Source organism: Polyodon spathula, chromosome 12 (genome assembly GCF_017654505.1).
Source record: "Polyodon spathula isolate WHYD16114869_AA chromosome 12, ASM1765450v1, whole genome shotgun sequence".
In the NCBI taxonomy this organism is placed as follows: domain Eukaryota; kingdom Metazoa; phylum Chordata; class Actinopteri; order Acipenseriformes; family Polyodontidae; genus Polyodon; species Polyodon spathula.
This window is the reverse complement of record NC_054545.1, coordinates 17,914,494-17,938,711: the sequence shown is the minus strand read 5'-3', so window position 1 is coordinate 17,938,711 and position 24,218 is coordinate 17,914,494. Positions and strand designations below refer to the sequence as shown.

Genomic DNA, 24,218 nt, shown 5'->3' with positions numbered 1-24,218 from the left:
ATCACACACACAAATCACACCAAAACATTTAAAGGCAGCCAGGGGACCAAAAAACTGGCCTCAATACTAAAGGTATATAGAAATGAATGCCATAGAAGAAATATTGGCCTTAAAACAAGGTCTCACTGGATATATATGGTGTCTGAAAAAACAAAGCCAAGTCAACCAACTGAATATACAATGCAAACGACCTATAATAGACCAAAGCTAAATACACTATACTCCATTCAATATGGCTTTTTTACCTATTAAGTTTGTATGGGAACTTAGTGGTAGTAAATGGCAAACAAACTATGTACAAAGAACACTATGGGAAGGAGATGACAACTGGCTGAACTATTTACAGAGGGGAAGTGGGCTGGGCACATTTGTCACTTTGCTCCTTTGCAACTTCTTGCAATAAGAAACAAATGTATTCCAGTTCACTTGTAGCTCATGCATCTCCTCCACAAGAACAGTGTTTCCCAGACACATGTGACGCTCTTCCACATGTTCCATTTCACCTGCAATGATCTGAGGTATTAAGCATCACATAAACAAAAATACAGAAGAGAAAGTATTCTCCATATTGAGCATGATGGAAAAGGCTTTTGCAGAGAGAACATCTGCTCTAGTAAAATCGGAAAGTTTGGAAAAGTGCAGTGTGAAACCAATACAACTCGTTTGGTTCACTTGCATCTTACCAGACTAAACTAATCTGAAGTCATTTTAAAGAAACTCGAGTTCGCTTGAATTTTTCTGGCACGAAACAAACCTAAAAAAAAGGTTAACTTGCAAGTGAACCTCAATTCAAACCACTTGCAAGTGAACCTCAATTCAAATCACTTGCAAGTGAACTAGGTGTAAAAGGGTCCTAAAATACAAAGTACCTTACATTTTTTTTTCTCAGATTAAAAAAAAATATATATAAAAAAATCTCTTTATAATGAAAACACAACAAATTAACAAACTGGTTTATATAAATTTAATAAATTCTCTTCAGCCACAATTACAGCAAAATATTCTACCACATGTAAGGAGAGCAAGTGAAAAATGTAATTATAAACAGGGGCCCTAACCAATAGCAAAACCACTTATAGCCATTTCCACAGCTTTACTAGTCCAATTGAACCCACCCACTAGGACCTTATAGTGCATTCCCTGTTAAACACAGCATCACATTTTCAGATCGGTTCCCCAGGTTCATTAATATTACCACCCTTCCCCACTTTACTAAAATTGTCACTTTGCTGTGCAGAGCGTTCAGAGGGTAAAAAAAAAAAAAAAAAAAAGACACCAATTTACCGCTTATGGGTTACTGTCCACTCCTTTAAGCAGAATAAAGTAGTTCAGAACAACAGTGTCACCCTGAATAAAATTCACAGCGTTGTCACTGCCTAGGGTTAGGCTTCCTGTTTGTAGAAGTTGAAATGAAGAGGCTATTCCAGGACAGCACTGCAAAAAATATTAATAAAAAGGCATTTTTGGTATGGCTAGGAAACCAGTAACACCATCCTGAAGAATATTTTAAACAGCTGTGTTAAAACACCAATAACCCACTTAAAGGGGGTGTAAAATAATAAGTCACAGAAAAACAGAAAAAAACATGTATGCTTTGCAAACAAACCAGCACACCAAGGGCTACCACTTGCCATAGCAATCACCTATGTATGAAATTAATTTGCAGGACAATGAAAAACTATGAAGGGGTGGAAATTTTATCCAAAAAAAAAAAAAAGGGAAAAGGGAACACTAGCTGTTGCAATCCCATAAAGGCTGCAGTTTTCAAATAAATTTAAAAAAAAAGAAAGTTATGCCCAGTTTGTATAACAAGAGCATCTCATATGGTTTTCTATTAAGCAACCTACAATAAAATCACACCACCAGCAGCTGCTTTAACAGACTGCACTGCAACTCTAACCAGACACGAGACAACCACATCTACAGATACAGCTGGTGGAGACAGGAAGACAGCTCTCAGTGCTCGGTCTCAGCAGAGGGGGACCTGGACTTCAGCTTCTGCACTGGAGGGGATCGGGAGTGGGATCGAGACTTGGAGCGAGAGCGGGAGTGGGAGCGCGGGGCTGCCCGAGGAAGGGACTTCGTCTCTGGGCTGTGGCTGACCGAGCGGGACCTGGTACGGCTGCGTTTCCTGCTTCGGCTCCTGCTCTGGGATTTGGAACGGCTCCTGGATCGGGAACGACTGCGAGACCTGGTGTAGCTCCTGGACCGGGAGCGGCTTCTGCTCCTAAAACAAACACATTTACATTCGATTCACACATTTTAAAAAGACTATTTAAGTTTAGTTATAAATACCGTATAACTTTGAATTAATGTAGCAGTGTTTATTTTAAATTGCTAAAAACATCTGCGTCGCTTATTCAAGGGCAGCAGTAATTATAAGTACTAAGGTTTTCGAAAACCATAATTGTTTTCCCTGTTTTTTTGAGGGAGGCGTATATTAAGTTCATTTCTGCAGCTACAGCTTGATCAGGATGGCAAAGAAGTCCTACAATTTAAACTGAAAGCTGTTGAGCTCACAGATCAGATCAGTGTTTGACTAGGTGAGGCCACATACCAGTGTAATGTGGAGAGGGAAATAACAACAAGAAAGAATATCATCACCAAGCAGGTCGGTTTATTTTCCCTTTCTTTTCTAAACACTCCCAGTCTCCTGGTCCAGGCAGGGCTTCGGTGAGAAAGATGAGTTGATCCCGTAACCATCTCCTAACAGCAATGCTACAACGAGAGCTACACTAGCTTCTGCTTGACAGTGACACACCAAACCCCCCCCCCCCCCCCCCCCCCGAACTTCCCGTCTAGATCACGATTCTGCAGTGTCTCTTATTAGACAAAATACTGTGCATACAGCCAAAACAGAAATGCATTTAAGAAACTTAAATCATACAACTCCTAATTCCTAAATATATTTTGGCAAAGTGAGTAAAAATCATTGTGTGAGCTGGAGAACAGAGGGTTTTATTTCCTGGGTTTATTTAATCTCTGGTTTTCCCCACTAGACGTCATGGTTTTCCGTAGATCTGCAGGTGGTTCAGGTGCTAAGGAGTTCTGATCATGTGTTTGAAATGACCCTTGTTGTCTTTAAAGGGCTGTTAAGATGACTGACACTTGTATAAGAGGAAGCTTGTCTTTGTGCTTCATTGAGGATTGTAAGGAGACGTGGAAGCCAGCTGTGTGGGAGTTATAAAATACAATAGCGAACGTGTACCATCTCTGTTCTGAAGACCAGCGTTTACTGTACGTAGTTCCATCTGTTGTGGATACTGTATTACCTGTACGCTTACTTCCTGTGTGGAGTTAAAATACTGGTGTGTTTTTCTTAATTTTTTTTTGAATATCACAGAAATAGCCTAGCCGTCCTAACACCATAGTAAGGGTCCAGAAATGATTGTGAAGTTAGAGCTTGAGTAGGAGCTAGGTTTGTTTTGTTTATTTGTGTCTGCATCCCCGTGTGGGAAATTAATAAAACAAAAGACCTGAAATACAACTGCATCCAGTCTCCAGCCTGCTTATATGGTATACCTTGGTGACACTGTTACAACATCTATTTATTTTAGTGCTACTGTGTTTACTTCCACACCAGTATCAGTGCATAGTGCCGTGTACCTACGATGTTCTTTTTTTGTTTGGGTTCCATAAGCTTTACATTAAAATACCAGTATGCTCCAGTGTGGAATTGTATTATTTTAAACACATTTTATTCAAGTTTATTCAATTCATTTTGTTTCTAGTTGTAATGTTTTGCCACACTGTTTTGTATGCATTTCTTAATTAAAGTGCTGCATTTATTTGAGCTGGGGTATGAGAAAATTATTTAGTGGCGTTTACTCGAGGGCGGCGTCTATTAGAAATCTGATATTAGAGCGCAGCGCTTATTCAAGGGCACCGGTAATTCAAGTAATACAGTATATAAGATTTAACCTCTTACGCCCCCATTCCACAGGCGGAACATCAGTACTGCAATTACACATTATATTTCAAAAATCATCTAATATTACAAAAGCAAAACAGCAAAAAAAACTGACTCAATATCATTTGTTTATAGCCTAATCCACTGAAGAGTAATCGATGTGCGTACGTAAACAAGACACATATTTGCAAGCTAGGGAGCAGTGTTACGCTCATAGGATCACGGTTTCTTACCATTTTCTGATCATTTTTCAATTTTGTAAAATTTATAAAATCGAACAAAATGGCGAAGAGTGTTCGAAAGCATCCTAAAAGAAGTCGATTCAGTCTTTTTGAAGTTTCAGGAGATGCATAATAGTGAAAGTGATGTCGAAAATGACTTTCTGGGTTGGAGAGCGCTGATTTAGCATCTGTGAAGCAGCATTTGAAGATGGATTGGAGCCTCTTCAGGAATTTAAGTATAATGGATCCACACTAATATTATTATTATTATTATTATTAATTATTATTAATTTTCAATATGCATTTTTACTGTAAATGTTATTAGAAAATGCAACCATTTGACTCAAGGGACACATAAAAATAACTTTTTTTTTAAAATAATTTTTATTGCATAGTAAAGAGCAACACTATGTCTCATCTGTGCTGCTGTATACGGTCCCTGATCTTGACGACGCAATACAAGTTGCAAGAAGTAATTGTCTTTATTATTTTCTCATTGATTTTCTATTAAGCAACCTACAATAAAATCACACCACCAGCAGCTGCTTTAACAGACTGCACTGCAATTCTAACCAGACACGAGATAACCACACAGTGTAGGTTTCTTAGCCTTTCAAGATAAGCTGTCTGCCTGCTCCAACAATCATTCACTCAGTTCCTTTGTCTGATGAAAGGAACTGAGGTGTTCTCAGTCTGGCAGCCTGATTTAGAGCAGCAAAGGTGTCTGCAATCTCATTATTATTACTATTATAATTATAGACATTTAGCAGACGCCTTTATTCAATAATCAACATATGTTCACGTATCAGCAGTGCGTGAATGAGTGTAACCACTATTTAAAAAAAAAAACAAACTCATTTTTATTTTCATACTTTCAAGCAAGTGAGTAACAAATAGTCAGGTACTGAAAATTCAGAGCTACAAAAAAACTCAGTAGCAACATTCTCCTGCACAAACACACAGTTATGTGAGAGCAATGTGCCCGACAGTTGTGGCATATTAGCCGAGAGTATTTGTCATGCATACTCATCATGGATACATTTCGGGCACCCCAAAGCTCTCCAAAAAGGCCACCTTTTGAATGAAATATTGGACATAGTAAAAAATAGGATTACAAAATCTAATTCATGTGGCAATGGATAGCATGTGAGGTGCCAGAAGGTAACCTACCTTTTAGATCTTGCTCAAGAAACTAGTATGACTTGCCATAAAGACTTATACAATATTCATTTTTGGAGAGGTTTGGGGACCCTTGGGCCTAGCTTTGTAAAAACTCATGTAGAATTTGATCCCTTTATTCAATCAGTTTCGAATTTTTATCCAGTATAGTAGACATGTTGAATTTTTTCATGTGCTACAAGGTGAAAAAATGACGAAAGAATATAAACAAATGAAAAGCGTTTCTTGTTTATGTTTTTTTTCTGGATATCTCCTTCCAGTGTGGTACTGAGTAAGACTTATATCAAATCTGAGGTTTTAGTCCTAATGGCCAGGGGGTTACCTTGAATTCAAGCCCTAAACCATGCCTGTACTGTCTACTTTGGAAGATAATGTGATTTATTTAAGGCCATAGCTCTCCAGGCGGAAATTGCCTGTGGGAGGCTGGGGGTTTAACAGGTTAACTTGCTTTAACGACTTTTATTATCTAGAAGACCAAAGTGATGTCTGCTGTATCCATAAAAGGTAAATAGTTAAATGTGTGCAACTAAAGGCATACAGTTTGTCTACTTTATTTAAAATTCACGTTTTAGATACTGTATACAATACATGCTCAGAACTAGTAGCCTTGCAATTCTTGAACTGCATTAAGTAATAGTCTCAAATTACGAGAGGGTGGGGGGGATTGAGTAATAGTAAACCAAGTACCAGTACACTTGGCACCATACCCTTTTTACAAAACACGTATATACTTACTTCCTCTTGCATTCTTCAGTCAGTTTGAGTTTGCGTCCATTAAGCTCAGTCCCATCTAGTTTATCAAGGGCGTTCTTCATATCGCTGCGTGAAGCAAATTCCACCACTCTGGAAAACAAACAGAAACACACATATTAGAGAGGGATTACAGGGATACCTACAGGCTTTACTGACAACAGGACAGCAGAACCACTTCATTCCCTATTTCCACCACCTGTGTATACAGAGAAAACAAAGTGATAATGTGTACTTTGTTACAGGCATTAAACTTGGTACTACTCAATGATTTCAGCCAATTTTTATTAAGACAGAGAAGTGAACAATCAATTAAAATATTTGTTAATGACTGCAAAGTAGTCTACTTCACCAGTAACCGTTGTAGCACTAGCTGAAACCAGTTCTGGTATTTAATACATTGTGGCCTGGCCTGGTTTGTACAGGAACTTACCCTTCATTCTTGTTGGATCTGTGTGCATCCACAAATGTGACTTCACCAACCTTCCTCATCATATCCTTCAGATCCTGCGTTGTAAATAAGAAAACAAGATGTTACAAAAACAAAATCAGCAAGAGAAATCTCTTATTTGAAGGTTACAATTTTAGAATGTACATTAGAGCTCTTAAACACATTAATAAGACAATGCACACCCAATGCAAGTGTTTGCATTATACAGAAAAAGAAAGCGCAGTCCGGCATAACTGCTCCACCTGCTTGAGAGCAATTTGCTCCAAAACCAACAGTTAAAAAAAAAAAAAAAAGTCTGTTGCTAGTGCACAAAAGGAGATTTAGACATATTTTAATCCCCTCCCTCCCCCTTCCTTGTGGGAAAGGGCAGCTGGAGGAACTTCAACCTCCTCCACAGCACGTGCTGCATTAACGGACACCAACAGCAGAGTCACGGATCAGCCACTCAGACTGAATGCCCAGTTGTTGTGCATTACCTGGAAACTGCACCTCCTCAGGGGAGTTGGGACCCCACCTAGCTCTAGTACCCCAGGCTAGATCCAAACTGATGGTCGTCTGATGAATATTTTGAGAGTGGTGAATCCTTTCGATTTCTGAGCTGCATCTGTGTATCCAGTCACTATTTTCAGAAGACTACAGAACATTGTTTTGGCAGCATTCCAGGCATTTACTAACAAGAACAAAGACCAAATACAGCAGGCAAGAAAATAAAAAATGGTATTTTAGAGAATCATCTTTTATAGATACTTGATTATCCATGTAGGATTATTAGCAGTCCACGACACTAAAATAAATTGACTGGACAAGTAGCTTACTTAAATGCTGTTAACGAGATGTGGTCTCGTTTGGAAAGCCCCTACCAGGGACCATTCAGTCTTCAGCATGCAAAAGGATTTCTTGCAGACAAGAGACCTAATCAAGGGTATAACATACCACACTACACGTATCAATACCATTAGTTTTGGACACCGTGGAATTGCATATGATAGCATTACAAAACAAACGTGGCTTGCGAGATTAAAGGTGTCCGTACTACAGTGAATAGGAAACGATCCAGCAAGATAGAGTATGATATACTATAGTCTACTACAGTCCCCATTTCTAAATGTGCTCAGTCAAAGACAATAGCCTGTCAACATACTGTGCAACTTAAGTGTGTTTTGAGGTATCGCAACTCAGCCATCAACTGAAGACATGTAGCATGAACAGGGCTGCCTTTACGTCAACAGCATATCTTAATTGTATTGTCCATGTAGCTGAACAGCCAATCATCATGGGAACCAGATGCTTGAGCGGATTACTAACAGTACAATCTGGCTGCACAGTGCAACTGCTTGTTCTAAATTGGTAGGTGTTGGCTTTTGGTTACGGCTTAAACAAAAATAGTGGACAGAAAATAGCTTAATTGGCACAGCAAGTAACCCGTCCTCCCTCCTCCCCAATGAAGTGTATTCAACTTGTACCTACTGAGAGAAAGCCCTCCTCCCACCCCAATCACATTAGCTAGTGCGCTACTTACCATTCAGAACCCAGGGCGGACCTTAAGCAAAGAGCCACTTGTCCAAATAGCAATGGGATCAAGCCTGGTATAGCCTTTGAGAAAGGGATGTGGCTTTGGGTTTCGGAATCCAACTTCCACAAGAAAGGAACCACCAGAGTAAGGAGGCTCCAACCGTTAACACCCCCTTCCGCCAGCAACAGAAAAGAAACCAAAACTGGGGGGGGGGGAGGGGGGAGCCAGACCACAGACCCTCAGGATTGCAGCTATGGACCTCCTAAGGCTGACCTGCTAGGGGGCACCAGCCAAGATATAGACCACCGGCAACCGTGTGTATGGAGAAGCACCAAATGGACACTATTCAGGACAACACCAGAGGGCTCTAATCACAACAGTCACTCCCCCCATGTCTCATAAGGGAGGGGGGGATGCAACACCGCTCAGGAGAGACCAGATAAGAGCAGCTGTTAAAAAAAGAAGGTTTAAGACGTACTTGGTTAGAAGCTCAGAAATAAAATGGATTGTTTAAATCTACAAAACTTAACAAAAAAAGCTGTCGTAAAAAAATAAAATAAAAGTACTGTAAAGTATAATGAAGCTTCACTCATCATTCAAATCTCAGTTTTAACCAACATCCCAGGTATAAAACTTTGAGATAAGGAGAGGGGTAGAGAGTACAAACTGACAAGTGGATTTAATTGTTACACAAAGAGATCTGATCAATCTGATGAAGTCTGAATAATGAATCCAGGAAAGAGCACCAACAAGGAGCACTGCATACACTTTCATGGATGGCTAGGTTAGGGTGTGCCTGCATATTGCTAGTTCCAACAGGGTTTTAAAACCTGTATTTTATCAATGGGATGTTGGTTTCATGCCAAAATTCAGACACATGACAAGTTGACTTTGAAGATTAAACTTAGATCAGTGCTCTAACCTGCCAACTTATCCGGGAAGAGAGGTTCTCAACAACGATTCTGTGCTCTGTGCGCACAGGAGGACCATACCTGCAAGACAAAGTATACACTTAAGGCTGCTACAAAAGCATGCAATGGCTTATCAGAAACAGGTTTGTCAAAGTGCATTTCAATGGGTAAGAAAAAGGCTTGTCTTTATGCACTTTTTACTAGCTTTCCTTTAAAGTTACAATTCCAAGGAATAGCCAGGTGCATTTAAGAGTGAAGTGTAGCACACCTGGTGTCAATTCCTGTATTTTCAACTTGTTTGGTGACACCGTTTCTTTGAAAAAATGAGCTATATAGTATGTTTTTGTATTCATACCTGAAATTACTGCTTGGTTATTTTGGGTAACTACAGTAAACATGTTAATGTGTGTCGTTGTAATTGTAATCACTGCAACATAATTGTAACTAATTGAACAAACCAGCACTGTAATTGTAATTTCCGCAAACCATTACGCTACAATTGTAATTAAAATTAGCCCCAGGTCTGAAGTGTAGTATCTTACATTGAGCCGTGAGATTGACGATAGCTGCTAAACCGCGGAGAGAACCTTCCACCACCACCTCCTCCTCCTCCTCCTCCTCCTCTTCCTCCTCCTGCTCCTCCACCTCCTCTCCCTCTGCGAGAGCGGGCATGCTCTATTGTGACCCTGCGTAGAAACCAAACGAGAGTTAGTCTTATCAGACTAAATTTATCACAGCCAATACACTGAAGTGATTAGTGTATCTTTATTCTGTGGGTGGTATCCTTGTGGTAACTTAGGGGGTATCTTCAAAGTTCAGTAATATGTTGAGTAAATCTCTGCTATTAAACTTTAAATATAAAGCAAATAATACAATTTAAAACATTAGATAAATGGGAGTAAATGTATTCAATTCACCAACGGTTTTAAAAATACCCCCTTAATACTGGAATAAAAGCCAATCCTCTGTGCCTAGGGCCAATTTAACTGATCCACTCGGGAACCCATTCGGTCATTTTGTGGGACTAGACAATCAACCAAAACTGTCCTTACAAATCTATTACCTTTCACTGCACAGTTCTTTCCCATTCAGTTCATAGACTGCATCCTCTGCATCTCTGAGGTCATCAAACTCCTGTATAACAAGCAGTCAGGTATCACTAACAATGGAAATTTAGTGGAAAACGTTGCTGGGCATGTGGTGTACATAGGTTTCCAACAGCTCTCTATATATAGCTTTGAATGCACAACATGTGCTCCGGGTGTTTTAGAGCATGGGAAAGCTTAGCAGCAAACACATCAAAAACAAATCTTCAGGAAACAATGTTTGAAACCTGCCATCCTGATCAAGTTGTAGCCGCAGAAATAATCTTAAACGTACGTCACCCTTAAATACTATACAAACCACAATAAAAATGGTGCTTTTCAAAACCGCAATGCTTCTAATTACCGCTGCCCTTAGCAATTTAAAATAAAAACGCAGCAGAGTTCATTCAAAGTAATATGGTATGTAGTTATAAAGCTGGATAGCAATGCACCGAATAACGTTCAGACACATACCACAAAGCCAAAGCCGTTTTTTAGATTGATCTCCTTAATGTGCCCAAATCCTTTGAAAAACTTCTCCACGTCCCTCTCTCTGGCATTGGGGCTCAGCCGACCAATGAACACTCGACAGCCGCTCATTTTCAAATGGTTCACTGTGGAAAACACAAAAAAAAGTATAAATCAAAGGAGCCTCCTTATACTGTATGGGTGTAAAACAGAGCCCTCAGGTCAGATCCGGCTCCCGCAGCGATATAATTTGCTTATTCAATAGGATACACGTAAAAGAAGTTGCAAAAGAAATAAAAAATTAAACACACAATATAAATAGATACTGATCCATTTTTTATTTAACAATCACCAAAAGATAGACAAAGAATATTACTGACTGCTACTACTGTTTCCTGACACTGGGACCTTTGCTTGAACCCGTGCATCAACATCTGGTGCAAATGACTCGGCTGAGGATATCCTGAGCATCAAATTAAGGGGTGTGTGGGTCAGTTTGTGGAGAATGACAGAACTTACAAATCAGAACTAAAACCCTTTTTCTGGTATCACTGGTGTTGAAATTTGAATCAGCTGATGCACTGCTGCCTCACCCACATGGGTGGCGATTGACAGCAATCACAGCAACATGACAATCTGTGTTGCTCATGCGAAGGAACTTGCTGGAGGCATGTTTGCACACATGTTCTAAGAGGTGGCTGTGACTGAAATTATCAATGTGTGCCATTTAGGGGAATGTAAATATGATCATTTTTGTTAATACAATAACTGAGGTTTTGGGTTCGTCTTTGTATATTTATAACTGTCACTTGGCCCACACCAAGTGCAGGGGATCGGATCAGGCCCGCCAAATGAAAAGAGTTTGACACCTCTTATTTTAGGGCGCTCTCAGGTAGAACTACTTCCTGTGTCAGGCATCAGTCTTTGTGCCAGTCATCAGGCATTAGTCTTCCTTGCGTCAGTTATTTATCAGTCCTCCTCGAGTGAGGGGTTGGGCGGAATCGTCTACATCACCCACTCAAAACAAGAGCAACAAACTTTCAATGCTTCCATTAGATGGCACAAATGCCAATCAAACATTTGACAAGTAGATGGCATCAAGTTATTGTGCTGGGTGAGTAAGAAGTTAAAGGTGATTGTATAATTTAACATAATAATAAAAATGTAAACTAACTGCTAACAATACAGGGTAGCAGCTGATTAGCTGATGCATTCTTTACTGTTCTTATATTTAACATGTATATTTTAAGCGTTTTAAAAATGTGCTGTTACGATGTGCAATTTAATTACTTGAATTTACATGGATTTAAATAAGTCAGATATTCTCAGCATATGACACATTTTTTACACAATTAACTCCGAGATTAAAATGATGCTCGAAGCCACAATGGAAAATGTTAACTAGTTATATTTTACAACACAAAAGTGACCTATATTTTATTTCTGTAACAATGTGAATTACATTGATTTGGGTTTATTTGAATTACAATTTCATCAACATAACAGCCTCTCTGTATTCGTTGTTTTATGAATGCCCTTGGGTTGGGATTTATGTTTTGTCTTTTTCCTCCCCTAGAACTGCTTTGGTGCCCCTGAATCTTCACGCCTAACAAAGGAAGCATTGCCTTGCCCTTCATGACCTTAACTTCATGCCCTGCATCTGCAATACCAAAAATCAACTACAAAATACAAAACAGTTCATCATTCTAGAAATTAACTGGGTATGACATCATAGACCAACTTACCAATCTATTAATATTACAATGCCTTAATAGTATCAATGATCTAAACAGTGTTTCTGTAGGTAAAAATGCCAACATACAAGTGAAACAGCACTTAAATCACTCAATCTGTTTTTTTTTTCCCCCATCTGTTACTAAGAATTACAGAAAAAATATTTTGCTCTTACTTGAATTTGATCTTTCTACTGACTTTACTGTACTTCATAACTGCTCTTATCTGTAATGTGACATTTTGTAATGTGATATTTTGTAACAACTGCAAGTCGTCTTGGATAAGGTCGTTTGATAACAAAATAATAATATATATTGTCCCTGTCATGTTTATGCTCTGTATTCTCTCGCCCCCTCTACTTCCCCGTTTCAAAACTCCACGCCCAATAACAGTAGCCTCTCAGTTTGTATCCAATCACAGCAGTCTCGTGATTGAAACATCTTCGTTACGCCCCCAGAGGTTCATTGGGGCGTGTCTTCAGGAATATACAGGTAGGAAAAAATGACGCACTTGGTGAACAAACAGCAAATAAGCCAACGCGTCCTTCATTGGTATTTGTCACAAATGTGCCTGACAACAGGAAGGTGCGACACATGAGAACGTCCTAAAATGGACACCGTACAAGTAGTTCAAAAGCAGCACGGAGAAAAAAAAATGCTTCTATTGCTGACTAAGTGAAAGTGAAAAGGGGAGTTTTAGAATTTGTTTTCGTTTAAGTCGCTGCGAAAGAAAAAAATAAAAAAAAATTCGTCGAAAAGATACACACCACCATAGTCGAAATATATGATTTTTACCAAATTACGGGCATCGTGTTTTTTTTTTTTTTTTCTTCAGAAAATTCATAGAAATGTTTATTTTTCCCTCGAAAAAATAACTGACACAACAATTCCTTTACATTTTGTGTATTAAAATTTCAGCGCATTCTGTGTAAATTCTAAGTCTCGTAATAGCCAGCGAGCCACGCATATTTTTCGGCAACGAAAAAAACGAAGCAAATATATTTATTTTCGCAGTTCACTTTTCGGACTAAAATGGTCTTAATACGCCTGTCTTATTGAATTGTTTACATATTATATTACACACATTCAAACTGTCCGAATATTTCGAGTAAATGGCCTCGGTGTTTTAAAGGCTCGCACAAACTCACCTCCTTTCTCTCCGCCGTACACTGCAAAATGGTGACAGAGCTAGCAGGCAACCGGAAAAGGACCCCAGCACGCGGACAGACACGCACTAGATCTAGAAAGATTCGCTCGGACACGCGCATGGAAACTCCAAGCAGCAGTACGCAAACCGCGCGCCCATATTCCCTAAAAGGCAACAGAGAGGAGCGGAGAGAGAGAGGAGGTGTTCGGTTTTTGTTTAAACTTGGACTTATTCCGGTAATACATTACAATCATAAATATTACGTGAAAATATTGATTCACAAAACAGGTGTGTTTTTTGATCGTTAAATAAAACCCCAGAATGAAGGTCGGTAATATATAGAGGTCATACAGCTAGTGAACCGCATAGGAGACGGGTCTTTTGATATTGCCATGTTAAGAAATAAAATAAAATAAATAAACTACTGTACAACATAAATACACCCGCATATTTCAACGCTACTCTCATGGATTGACGGTTTTTTTTTTTTTTTTTTTAAATAGGCATGAATACCAATAATAATTTAGAATGAAATAGCTTTAAAAAGCTAATCTATCCTAGCTAATAATATAGCGTCTTTCCAAAACATAAGACGTCATATTACCTTATAATAATAATAATAATAATAATGTATTTATTTGACTGACGCTTTTATCCAAAGCGACTTACGGGTACAATTAATTATTCTTGCATACAAATTCTGGTACCCATTTATACAGTTGGGTTTTTACTGGTGCAATCCGGATAAAGTACAGCCTCAACATTTGTGTAACTTTATATTGGAAATGATGGGGCTAAATATTCTATGAGCTGTAACTTAAAAACAAAACAAAAAGAGCTATACTATTATTGTTTAAGGTACAGAAAAGTATGATATGAAAATAGTTTCATCTTGCAAACTAACATTTACAACATTAACGATTTTTTCCCTGTAACTTTTCTTTGACCCCTTTACTCCCCCTTACTTTTTTTCTGATGAAAGAACATTAAAATCTACAAGTCGAGTGTATTTGTCCTGATATAAAATTGCACAATAGTGAGTAACTTTACATAAGAGATTTGACAAACCTTTACAGATTAAATGAGGTATTGCAGATTAATAAAATAAAAAGGCAACAAAATAAATAGCAAGTTGATAGAACATTTACATTATAATTTGGAAAGTCGGAAACAATTTTTACAAATCTTTAACTCTATAGAGAGGAAATACACTAGCTGTCCCATTAGTCATCATATTTAAAATCTGAGGTTGTTTGACCTACCACTTCATCCTCGGGTACCTTGTCTGCACAGCTTTGTAGTAAATAACATAACCTAAAAATGTTCCCATCTGTTACAAATAGAGCTTTTATGTAAGGGAATAGAGAAAGAAATGTACTCACGTATCCTTTTAAATTATAGATTTTAATAGAAATGTAATAGTAAGATACATGGGAAATGTAACATTATTATTATTTAATTGTTGTTGGCAGACACCTTTATCCAAGGGGACGTAGTTTTTCAAACATTAAAATACAATATACACACATTACACAGTGTAACAACAAATTCAGTCACATTGTGAAGTTACGATAAATTTCTTTAGACAAAACTTAAGTACAGTAAATGGAAAATATGTACAGTATTTCAAAACTGATTTATTAATTTGCAAAATATAAAGTGATCAGACAAATCCAAAATATAACTTTTTTTCACCAAGAATGCAACAATATGTTTGGAGGAAGAGTTCATCAAAAGTTCGCCATGCCCAGTGTTAAACATGGCGGAGGTTGTGTGATGGCACAGGCTTGCTTTTCTTCATGCCAGTGTTAAACATGGCAGACATTGTGTGATGGCATGGGCTTGCTTTTCATCTTATTCATGTTATTGGACAGAGTAGAAATTTCAAAACTAGAGCCTTCAGTATGACAAAGTTGATGACTATGACAGCTCTTAAGGTAGCTGTGGTAAAGCCGCTGCTTAAGAAAACTAACTTGGACAGAAAACCAGATATTTCTGCTGTGCCTATTATAGTTTCTTATCTTGTCAACATCAAGTGTTGGATCTCAATTTTTTATGTTGAATTCTGATAAAACTGAGGTTATGCTACTGGGCTGACAGAACTACATATATATTGCTGATTCATTTGGGGTGGACATTAGGTCTCCCTTCAGAATTAAAACTAGTCATGAGAAATGTGACATAGTAGGAACATTACTAAATCTGAGGAATATTGCAAAACTCAGATCTATAATCTCTGTACCTGGTGCTGAAAGATTAGTGCATGCCTTTGCATCATCTAGGCTTGATCACTGCAATTCTTTTCTGGTATTCCAAACCATGCTTTGTCTCGCCTGCAATTTGTTCAGAATGCTACTGTTAAGAGTTCTGACTAGAACCAAGAAAAGCAAACACATTACCACTGGCTCCCTGTGCAATTTAGAGTTGATTTCAAAATTCTGCTTTGAACTTACATGGCCTTGGATCTGCTGACCCCATACATTCCTAATCAGTCTTAAATCACAGAATACAGGATTGTTGGTTATTCTCAAGGCTAATAATAAAAACGAGGAAGGGCTTTTTGTTATAAAGCTCCAAAACTATGGATGATAGTTTGCAAGTGAACGAGGTGTGAAAGTGTCCTAAAATATACAGTACCTTAAACAGCCATTTTTTAAAAAAAAAAAAAAAAAAAAAACCCACACACCACAAGATCCAACAAGAAACACAAGAATTGGTCCATAAAAATTTAATCAGCACAAAATTACAAGGCCACAGCAAAATGTTCTACACGTCATGTCTCATTTTTGGTAGCTAAGAACCCAAAAACACAACCTGGAGAAAAAAAAATTGACAGCTAATTAAAACACCAATAACCCACTTAATGGTATAACAAGTTATAGAATAAGGAAAAAACAAACCAGTCCGCCTAGGGACATCACTTGCCATTGCAGTCATCCACATACAAAGCCAATTTACAGGACAATGAAACATTAGCTGTTGCAATCCCATACACGCTGCTGAGTGTAGGTGTTGAGGAGATCCAAACATTGCAGCTTTCAAATCAAAATGTAAAAAAGCATCTCCTTCAGCTTTTCTGTTACGCAACCGACAATAAATCACATCAGCAGCTGCTTTAACAAGCCGGTCTGCAATTCTAACCAGATATGAGACCCGTAGCCACATCTACAGATACAGCAGGTGCAGGCAGGGAGACTGCTCTCAGTGCCTGCTCTCAGTCGATTGGGACCTGGATCTAGACTGCCTCTTCTGTACTGGAGGGGATCGGGATCGAGACTTGGAGCGAGAGTGGGATCGAGACTTGGAGCGAGAGGGGGAGTGCGGGGCAGCTCGGGGAAGGGGTTTCCTCTCTGGGCTGTGGCTGACTGAGCGGGACCTGGTACGGCTGCGATTCCTGCTTCGGCTCCTGCTCGGGGATTTGGAACGGCTCCTGGATCGGGAACGACTGCGAGACCTGGTGTAACTCCTGGAGCGGGAGCGGCTTCTGCTCCTATAACAAACATTTATATAGAGCATTTAAGTATAGTTATAAACAAACAAGATTCAACTTGATTTAAAATAGACTTGTATTATCTAGGAGGATCAAATTGATGATCCCCCCCCCCCCCCCCCCCATAATGGTCTTCAGTTAAATAGGCTTGCTACTATTCGATTTTTATTTTTGCCAAATCTATTAATATTGATGTTTATTTTAGAAGGAATTTACTATTTTTTTTCAATATTTATTTTTCAATTCAAGCAGTGAATAGGTGAAATCAACCTTTATGCTTTTAAAAAAAAAACACAAAGAACCCCAGACTATGCCATTGAAAAACATCTCATTTAGAGAAGCCCCGTTATCATATTCAGCATGCAACAAAACCATGGTTACCAACATTCTAATTGAAAGAATGTTTAGTCACAGCTGAGCTATACATTTAAAAATGGTCTCAAATAAATAGTAAAACACAGCATATAAGTGTATTACACAGACCTTTATAGCATATATTTACAAGTAAAACAGTATGCACAGAACAAAATGATAGTTGAACAGAACTAAAGTAGGCGCTTTGAATGACAGGTGCTGTAGCTGGCAAATGAGTGCATTCTAGCACTACTTTCAATGAGATCTGTCAGAACAGGATGAAACTACAGTACTAACTGACCACTGAGACGACTGCCAGGCATTCAGAGTGGAATGGAGATGGAACAGACAGCAAGTATAAAAACTACACAAACTAGAGATGATTTCTAACAGATTATTTTTGGTAAGAAAACAAACAGTGAGTGGTTTTACCAATGTTTGTCGTATAGAAATTTTAGTCAAACTTTTGGGGGAATTAACGTTTAATGAGCTTTACCAATTAATATCAAAAAGTTGCAAGCCTAGTTATAACGCTAATATTGTGTGGGTTCTAATTTGATGCATCGATTCACCAATATGTAATCGAAGCCTAGGAAATACAAGGACAGATCAATTAATGCATTGATTAATTGTTGCACCCCTATTTAGCATTTAAGTTTAACACTGTACACAATACAGTCTCAGAACTAGTAGCCTTGCAATTCTTGAGCTGCATTAAGCAATAGTCTCGAATTACGGGGGTTGGGGAGAGACTGAGCAACTGTAAACCAAGTATAGTACACTTGGCACCCAAACCTTTTCACAAAACACATATACTTACTTCCTCTTGCGATCTTCAGTCAGTTTGAGTTTGCGTCCATTAAGTTCAGTCCCATCTAGTTTATCAAGGGCGTTCTTCATATCGCTGCGTGAAGCAAATTCCACCACTCTGGAAAGCAAACAGAAACACACATATTAGAGAGGGATTACAGGGATACCTACAGGCTTTACTGGCAATAGGACAGCAGAACCCCTTCATTCCCTATTTCTATCACCTGCGTATACAGAGAAGACAAAATGGAATACAAAGTGTACTAAATAAAATGCGGTCAGTAACCCTCTGAAATAAGTGTCAAGTCCAAATGACGATTACATAGCAAATTAAAAGTAAAATACCTGCATTAAAAACTTAGTACTACTCAATTAGTTAAGCCACTAGTCTACTTCAATAACACTATGTAACAATTTTTGTTCCTGGGTAGTAAGTGCAAATACAGTATAATCGTAAATCTCAAAAAAACTACTCACTTCTAAATGTTTTGTAGTCATCTTTGTATTACTTTAGTATAAATACATGTTAATTTGGATTCATCTGTTGTTTTTTTCTGACTATGTGAACGAAGACAAACATTTGCCAGTTTTCCCATTGGAAATAGTGATATTTTGAAATATCACTGTCCTGGTCACAAAAGCAAAGTTTGTGGGGAATAATAGCCATTTTCTATATTTTTGAGGCATAAGCAATTAGGAACTTACTACCCAGGAACAATATATATATATATATATATATATATATATATATATATATATATATATATATATATATATATATATATATATATATATTACACAGTGTAATCATTGCAGCACTAGCTGAAACCAGCTCTGGTATGTTCTGGTTTGTACAGGAACTTACCCTTCATTCTTGTTGGATCTGTGTGCATCCACAAATGTGACTTCACCAACCTTCCTCATCATATCCTTCAGATCCTAGGTTTCAAATAAGAAAACAAGATGTTACAAAAACAAAATCAGCAAGAGAAATCTCTTATTTGAAAGTTACAATTTTAGAATGTACATTAGAGCTCTTAAACATCTTAAGAAGAAAGCGCAGTCCAGCATAACACCAGCATCACCTGCTTAAGAGCAATTTGCTCCAAAGCAAACAGTAAAAAATTGCTCAAGGGACAAAGGAGATTTAGGGAGATTTTGCATTCCATGGCAGTAAAATAGCCAGATTACACAAGTAGCTTGAAGGGTGGAAAGAAAACTTAAACCCCTAAAGGAGAGATCCAATGGGATGCAAAGCAGAGACGTGGTCTCGTTTGGAATGCCCCTACCAGCTAGGAGCATTCAGTCTCAAAAGCAAAAGGGTTTACTGCAGGCCAGAGACCTAACCAAGGGTATAATATACCACACTATAGGTGTCAATAACATTAGCTAAGGACACAGTGGAAAAGTATGATAGCACTATCAAAACAAATGTGGCTTCTGAGATTAAAAGGTCTCAGTACCACAGTGAATGTCAAACTATTTATCAAAAAGTGCAAGTATGACACCTCAACTACGCTGTCCGTATAGCTGAACAGCCAATCACAAGAACCAGCTGCTTCAGCAGATCACCAGTAAAATCTGGACCCACAGTGCAACTGCTAGTCCCAGACTGGTAGGTGCTGGCTTTTGACCAACAAAAATAAAAAGTGGTTGAAGTTTAACAGGCAGTGTGTGCCTGAAATCCTGATAACACCAAATACCTTTCCACCCTCCTCCCCAATGAAGTGTATTCAACTCTTATCTACTGAGAGAAAGCCCTCCTCCCACCCCAATCACATTAGCTAGTGCGCTACTTACCATTCAGAACCCAGGGCGGACCTTAAGCAAAGAGCCACTTGTCCAAATAGCAATGGGACCAAGCCTTGTATAGCCTTTGAGAAAGGGATGTGGCTTTGGGTTTCGGAATCCAACTTCCACAAGAAAGGAACCACCAGAGTAAGGAGGCTTCAACCGTTAACACCCCCTTCCGCCAGCAACAGAACCAAAACGTGGAAGAAAAAAACCTGCAGCCAGGGAAGCCAGACCACAGACCCTCCAGATTGCAGCTATGGACCTCCTAAGGCTGACCTGCGCTAGACCACTTTCACCGGCTAGGGCGCCCCAGCCAAGATAGACCATGGCAACTGTGTGTAGGGAGAGGCACCAAATGGACACTATTCAGGAAAACAGCAGAGGGCGCTAATCACAACAGACACACTGTCCCATAAGGGGAAGGGGTGGGGGGTAGCAACGCCGCACAGGAGATACCAGATAAGAGCAACTGTTAAAAAAAGAAGGTTTAAGATGTACTTGGTTAGAAGCTTAGAAATAATGGATTGTTTACAAGACTGGTAAGATTAAAATTAAAAAAAAAAAAAATATATATATATATATATATATATATATATATATATATATATATATATATATATATATATATATATATATATATATATATATATATACATACATATATACATATACACACACTGAAGCACAAAGTTTTGTTTCAGCCATCCCAGGCTGAAAACAAAACCTTGAGGTAAGATTAAGTCTGGATAATGAATCCAGGAGAGAGCACCAACAAGGAGCACTACATACTCTGATGACTTGGCTGGGTGAGGATGTGCCTGCATATTTCTGGTTCCAACAGGGTTTATAGAATTTAATTTGTTTTATTTCTCAAAGAGGTGTTCAGTTTTTAAACCTGTGCGATCAATTGGATGGCAGTTGTATGCCAAAAAAAAGAAATCAAAAACAGGATAAATTCAGCTGGAAGATTAAATTAAACTTAGATCAGTGCTCTAACCTGCCAACTTATCCGGGAAGAGAGGTTCTCAACAATGATTCTGTGCTCTGTGCGCACAGGAGGACCATACCTGCAAAACAAAGTATACACTTAAGGCTGCTACAAAAGCATGCATTGGCTTATCAAAAACATGTTTGTCAAAGTGACTTCCAATGATGGACTTCCACTTTGCTTTAGTTACATTTCTACAGAATAAGTCAGGAGCACTTAAGAGTGAACTGTAGCAGACCTGGGGTCAGTTCCAATGTAACTGCGCAAATTTTAATTAACAGCAACTACAATGTCATTGTAGTTTAACCTTGGCACTCCCATGTAATTAAACCACATAATTGATCGACTACAGTTCAATTACACATGTCATTCAATCAAATTTATTTTCAACCACTTTTAGTGATCCCATTTGTTCAAAACAATAAGCTATATTAGTATGTTTCTGTATTGCTACCTGAAATTATTGCTTGGTTATTTTGAATAAATAGGTTAAACATGTTAATGTGTGAAGCTATTTATATTACTAGTTCACATTTAGGTACAATTGTAATTATTGCAGCATAATTGAACTGTATTGCAATTTCAGCAAACCATTCTGCTAGAATTGTAGTTATAATTGGCCCTGTGTAGTATCTTACATTGAGCCACGAGTCTGACGATAGCTGCTAAACCGCGGAGAAAACCTTCCACCTCCTCCTCCTCCAGCTCCTCCACCTCCTCTCCCTCTGGGAGAGCGGGCATGCTCGATTGTGACCCTGCATAGAAACCAAACAAGAGTTAGTCTCATCATACTCAATATCACAGCCAATACATTGAAGCGAATAGCGTATCTTCATTCTATGGGTGGTGTCCTTGTGATAACTTAGGGGATACTTTAAGTTCAGTAGTAGGTTTAGTAAATGAGATAGTAATGGAACAAGCATTAAATAAAGCAAAGAGTACACTTTAAAAAATGAGATAATTGGGAGTAAATGTATTCAATTCACCAACGGTTTTAAAAAGATCCCCTTCGTACTGGAATGAAAGCCAATCCTCAGTACCTAGAGCCACTTTAACCACTCAAGAACCCATCTGGTTATTTTGTGGGGCCAGACAGTCAACCAAAACAGTACATTTTATGGTTGTTTAAATATTAAAATAATACCTTGGCTTTACAAATCTATGTTACCTTTCATTGCACAGTTCTTTCCCATTCAGTTCATAGACTGCATCATCAGCATCTCTGTGGTCATCAAACTCCTGTATAACAAGAGGGTCAGGCATCATTAACAATGGATATTTAGTGGAAAAAAGTTGCTGGGCATGTCTTTGAATGCACAAAGTGTGCTCCAGGCATTTGAACATGGGGAAGCTCAACAGCAAACAAAGACCAACTCTTTAGGATATAACGTTTGAAACCTGCTAAGGCTTGTAAAATCAAATCATGTTAAACTGGTATGATAGTGGGTAAAGTGCCCATTACAAAGCTGTATAGTTAAGGTTTCCTTGTTACCCTTTGTTCTACATACACATACAAATGCAACTGATGTTACACATTCTCTCTGGTGTACAATTATGCAGTTCTAAAGTTTGATAGCAATGCATCGACTAAGGTAAAGGCACTTACCACAAAGCCAAAGCCGTTTTTTAGATTGACCTCCCGAATGTGGCCAAATCCTTTGAAAAACTTCTCTACGTCCCTCTCTCTGGCGTGGGGGCTCAGCCGACCGATAAACACTCGACATCCGCTCATTTTCAAATGCTTCACTGTGGAAAACCCAAGCAGGGATCAATTTTAAATTCTGGAAGCTTCCTCGTTTAAATTCGATTTTGAAAGCTGCCATGATGTATGAAACACACATCGCAATTTTCAAAAAGGAAAAACCTAACATTTTCTCTGTGGCAACAAGCACAAGAATACTTTCTCCCTCTCGATCCATTTTAAAATTAGCGTAGGAAGCGCCGACCCGACATTACTACTACAGATCATAAACACGGCCATCCTTCTTATCCAGCCAACCCCACTTACCACCACTCCCCTCGATTCCTTCATCCATCAGTCAAACATTTATCAAGGAGCATTACCAGAAGGTGTTAACCAAAAACTATCCACATCCTGCATTAGTTAAGCAATGTACTTCATTAAAAAAAACCCTAAGCAGTTTATACTAGTTAATCGACTGGCTCTACATATTCTGCTGGCAGCATCAGCGGCCTTGTCCCACTAAAACGTTACTGATAGAAACATGTGCCAAAAGCAAAGCGAACATTTTTTTTTTTTTTTTAAAGAAATACACATAACGTCAAAGAAATACACAACTACTATAGTCGAGATAGATGCGTTTTTGCAAATTAAGCGCATTAAAAAAAAAAACCTCATAGAATCCAATCCCCCCTCCCCTACAAACAATTCCTTTACATTGTGTATACAAATCTCAAAAATAAACGAAAAACTGAAACGTAACCGCGCATTTAGCATAATGGAAGTCCAAGCCTCGTGATCTCCTGATTGCCAGCGAGCCCCGCGTATTTTCGGTTAAACAAAGCAAAATAATTTATTTTTCCCTTGTCCCTTTTCGGACTAAAATTGTCTTGATACTCACGTCTTGAATTGTGTTTTTTTATATATATATATATATATAAATATCTCTCCCCCCCCACAAAACTATCCCGAATAATTCGGGAGAAAGGCCTCGCCTCGACACTCACCCGCTCCGCCTCGCTGTCTGCGGGAAAGTGGCGATGGAATAAGAAAGACCAGCGGAAAGGACCCAAGAGGCTGGAAGTAGAGCGGTTTCAGAATGCAGCACTCAAACCGAAGACTCGACCCCTGCAGGCGCGGAGGTAACAAGACACTGGGCGCGAACAATGTTTAATGAATCAGATATATTACTATAAATGGGCAGATGACGTGAGTGTCAATTTTGCTGTATCGGCGCTATGCTTCAGTGCGAGAGGTCCCGGGTTCGCGCCCGCCCTCCGCCTGTGTGTGGATTGCCTCGCCCTGTGTAATGCGCCTGCCTGCGGGAACCGGGATCGCTACACAAACATCTTGAGGATCTGAACACTGATCATGACACTTGATCAATGCCCCCTCGAACCCACTTGTAGTTGCCATCTTGTGGAGAGTCCTTTTCTTCAGTCAGTTGCCAGGTTTATTGAAATATGCAGGGAGTCTGGTCCCAGGTACAGAACAAACAGAATACTCGTTCTTACAATTTTTGCATGACATTAAATATCCTTCTGTATAGATGGTCCACCTCCTCTTTCTCTGACACTTAACCAATTGCAAAGGTACAACACATTATTCTGTTACCATATATTTAATTTAGTGTGTGTGTGTGTGTGTGTCTGTGTGTCTGTGTGTGTAGACTAGTGTGACGACCTCTGAACTCAGTGCATTCTTCACACCCCTGGTGCCCAAAAGGTCCATAC

The 24,218-nt window shown here is 38.8% G+C and overlaps 2 protein-coding genes across 2 annotated transcripts; both read right to left on the bottom strand.

Annotated features, from left to right (window-relative positions):
• Window positions 1–950: 950 nt before the first annotated feature.
• Window positions 951–13,464, bottom strand: LOC121324797 (serine/arginine-rich splicing factor 5-like). Its single transcript, XM_041266979.1, has 8 exons — window positions 13,370–13,464; window positions 10,495–10,634; window positions 9,999–10,069; window positions 9,478–9,621; window positions 8,947–9,016; window positions 6,494–6,567; window positions 6,046–6,153; window positions 951–2,227 (listed from the first exon to the last, which is right to left on the bottom strand). The coding sequence occupies exons 2-8, from the start codon at window positions 10,618–10,620 to the stop codon at window positions 1,957–1,959; spliced, it is 864 nt and encodes a 287-aa protein (XP_041122913.1). The 5' UTR covers window positions 10,621–10,634; window positions 13,370–13,464; the 3' UTR covers window positions 951–1,956.
• Window positions 13,465–16,081: 2,617 nt separating this feature from the next.
• Window positions 16,082–23,585, bottom strand: LOC121324798 (serine/arginine-rich splicing factor 5-like). Its single transcript, XM_041266980.1, has 8 exons — window positions 23,493–23,585; window positions 22,411–22,550; window positions 21,973–22,043; window positions 21,443–21,559; window positions 20,814–20,883; window positions 18,888–18,961; window positions 18,033–18,140; window positions 16,082–16,858 (listed from the first exon to the last, which is right to left on the bottom strand). Exons 2-8 carry the CDS (start codon window positions 22,534–22,536, stop codon window positions 16,570–16,572), a joined length of 855 nt encoding a protein of 284 aa, XP_041122914.1. The 5' UTR covers window positions 22,537–22,550; window positions 23,493–23,585; the 3' UTR covers window positions 16,082–16,569.
• Between the last annotated feature and the right edge of the window lie 633 nt (window positions 23,586–24,218).

What these genes read in the sequence shown, in the direction of transcription:
- LOC121324797 (XM_041266979.1), bottom strand. Translation starts at nt 10,620, where the DNA reads ATGAGCGGCTGTCGAGTGTTCATTGGTCGGCTGAGCCCCAATGCCAGA. An exon ending in AAAACGGCTTTGGCTTTGTG is followed by an intron (nt 10,070 to 10,494) that starts GTATGTGTCTGA and finishes CTTGTTATACAG; the next exon opens with GAGTTTGATGACCTCAGAGA. An exon ending in AAAGAACTGTGCAGTGAAAG is followed by an intron (nt 9,622 to 9,998) that starts GTAATAGATTTG and finishes GTTTCTACGCAG; the next exon opens with GGTCACAATAGAGCATGCCC.
- LOC121324798 (XM_041266980.1), bottom strand. Translation starts at nt 22,536, where the DNA reads ATGAGCGGATGTCGAGTGTTTATCGGTCGGCTGAGCCCCCACGCCAGA. An exon ending in AAAACGGCTTTGGCTTTGTG is followed by an intron (nt 22,044 to 22,410) that starts GTAAGTGCCTTT and finishes CTTGTTATACAG; the next exon opens with GAGTTTGATGACCACAGAGA. An exon ending in AAAGAACTGTGCAATGAAAG is followed by an intron (nt 21,560 to 21,972) that starts GTAACATAGATT and finishes GTTTCTATGCAG; the next exon opens with GGTCACAATCGAGCATGCCC.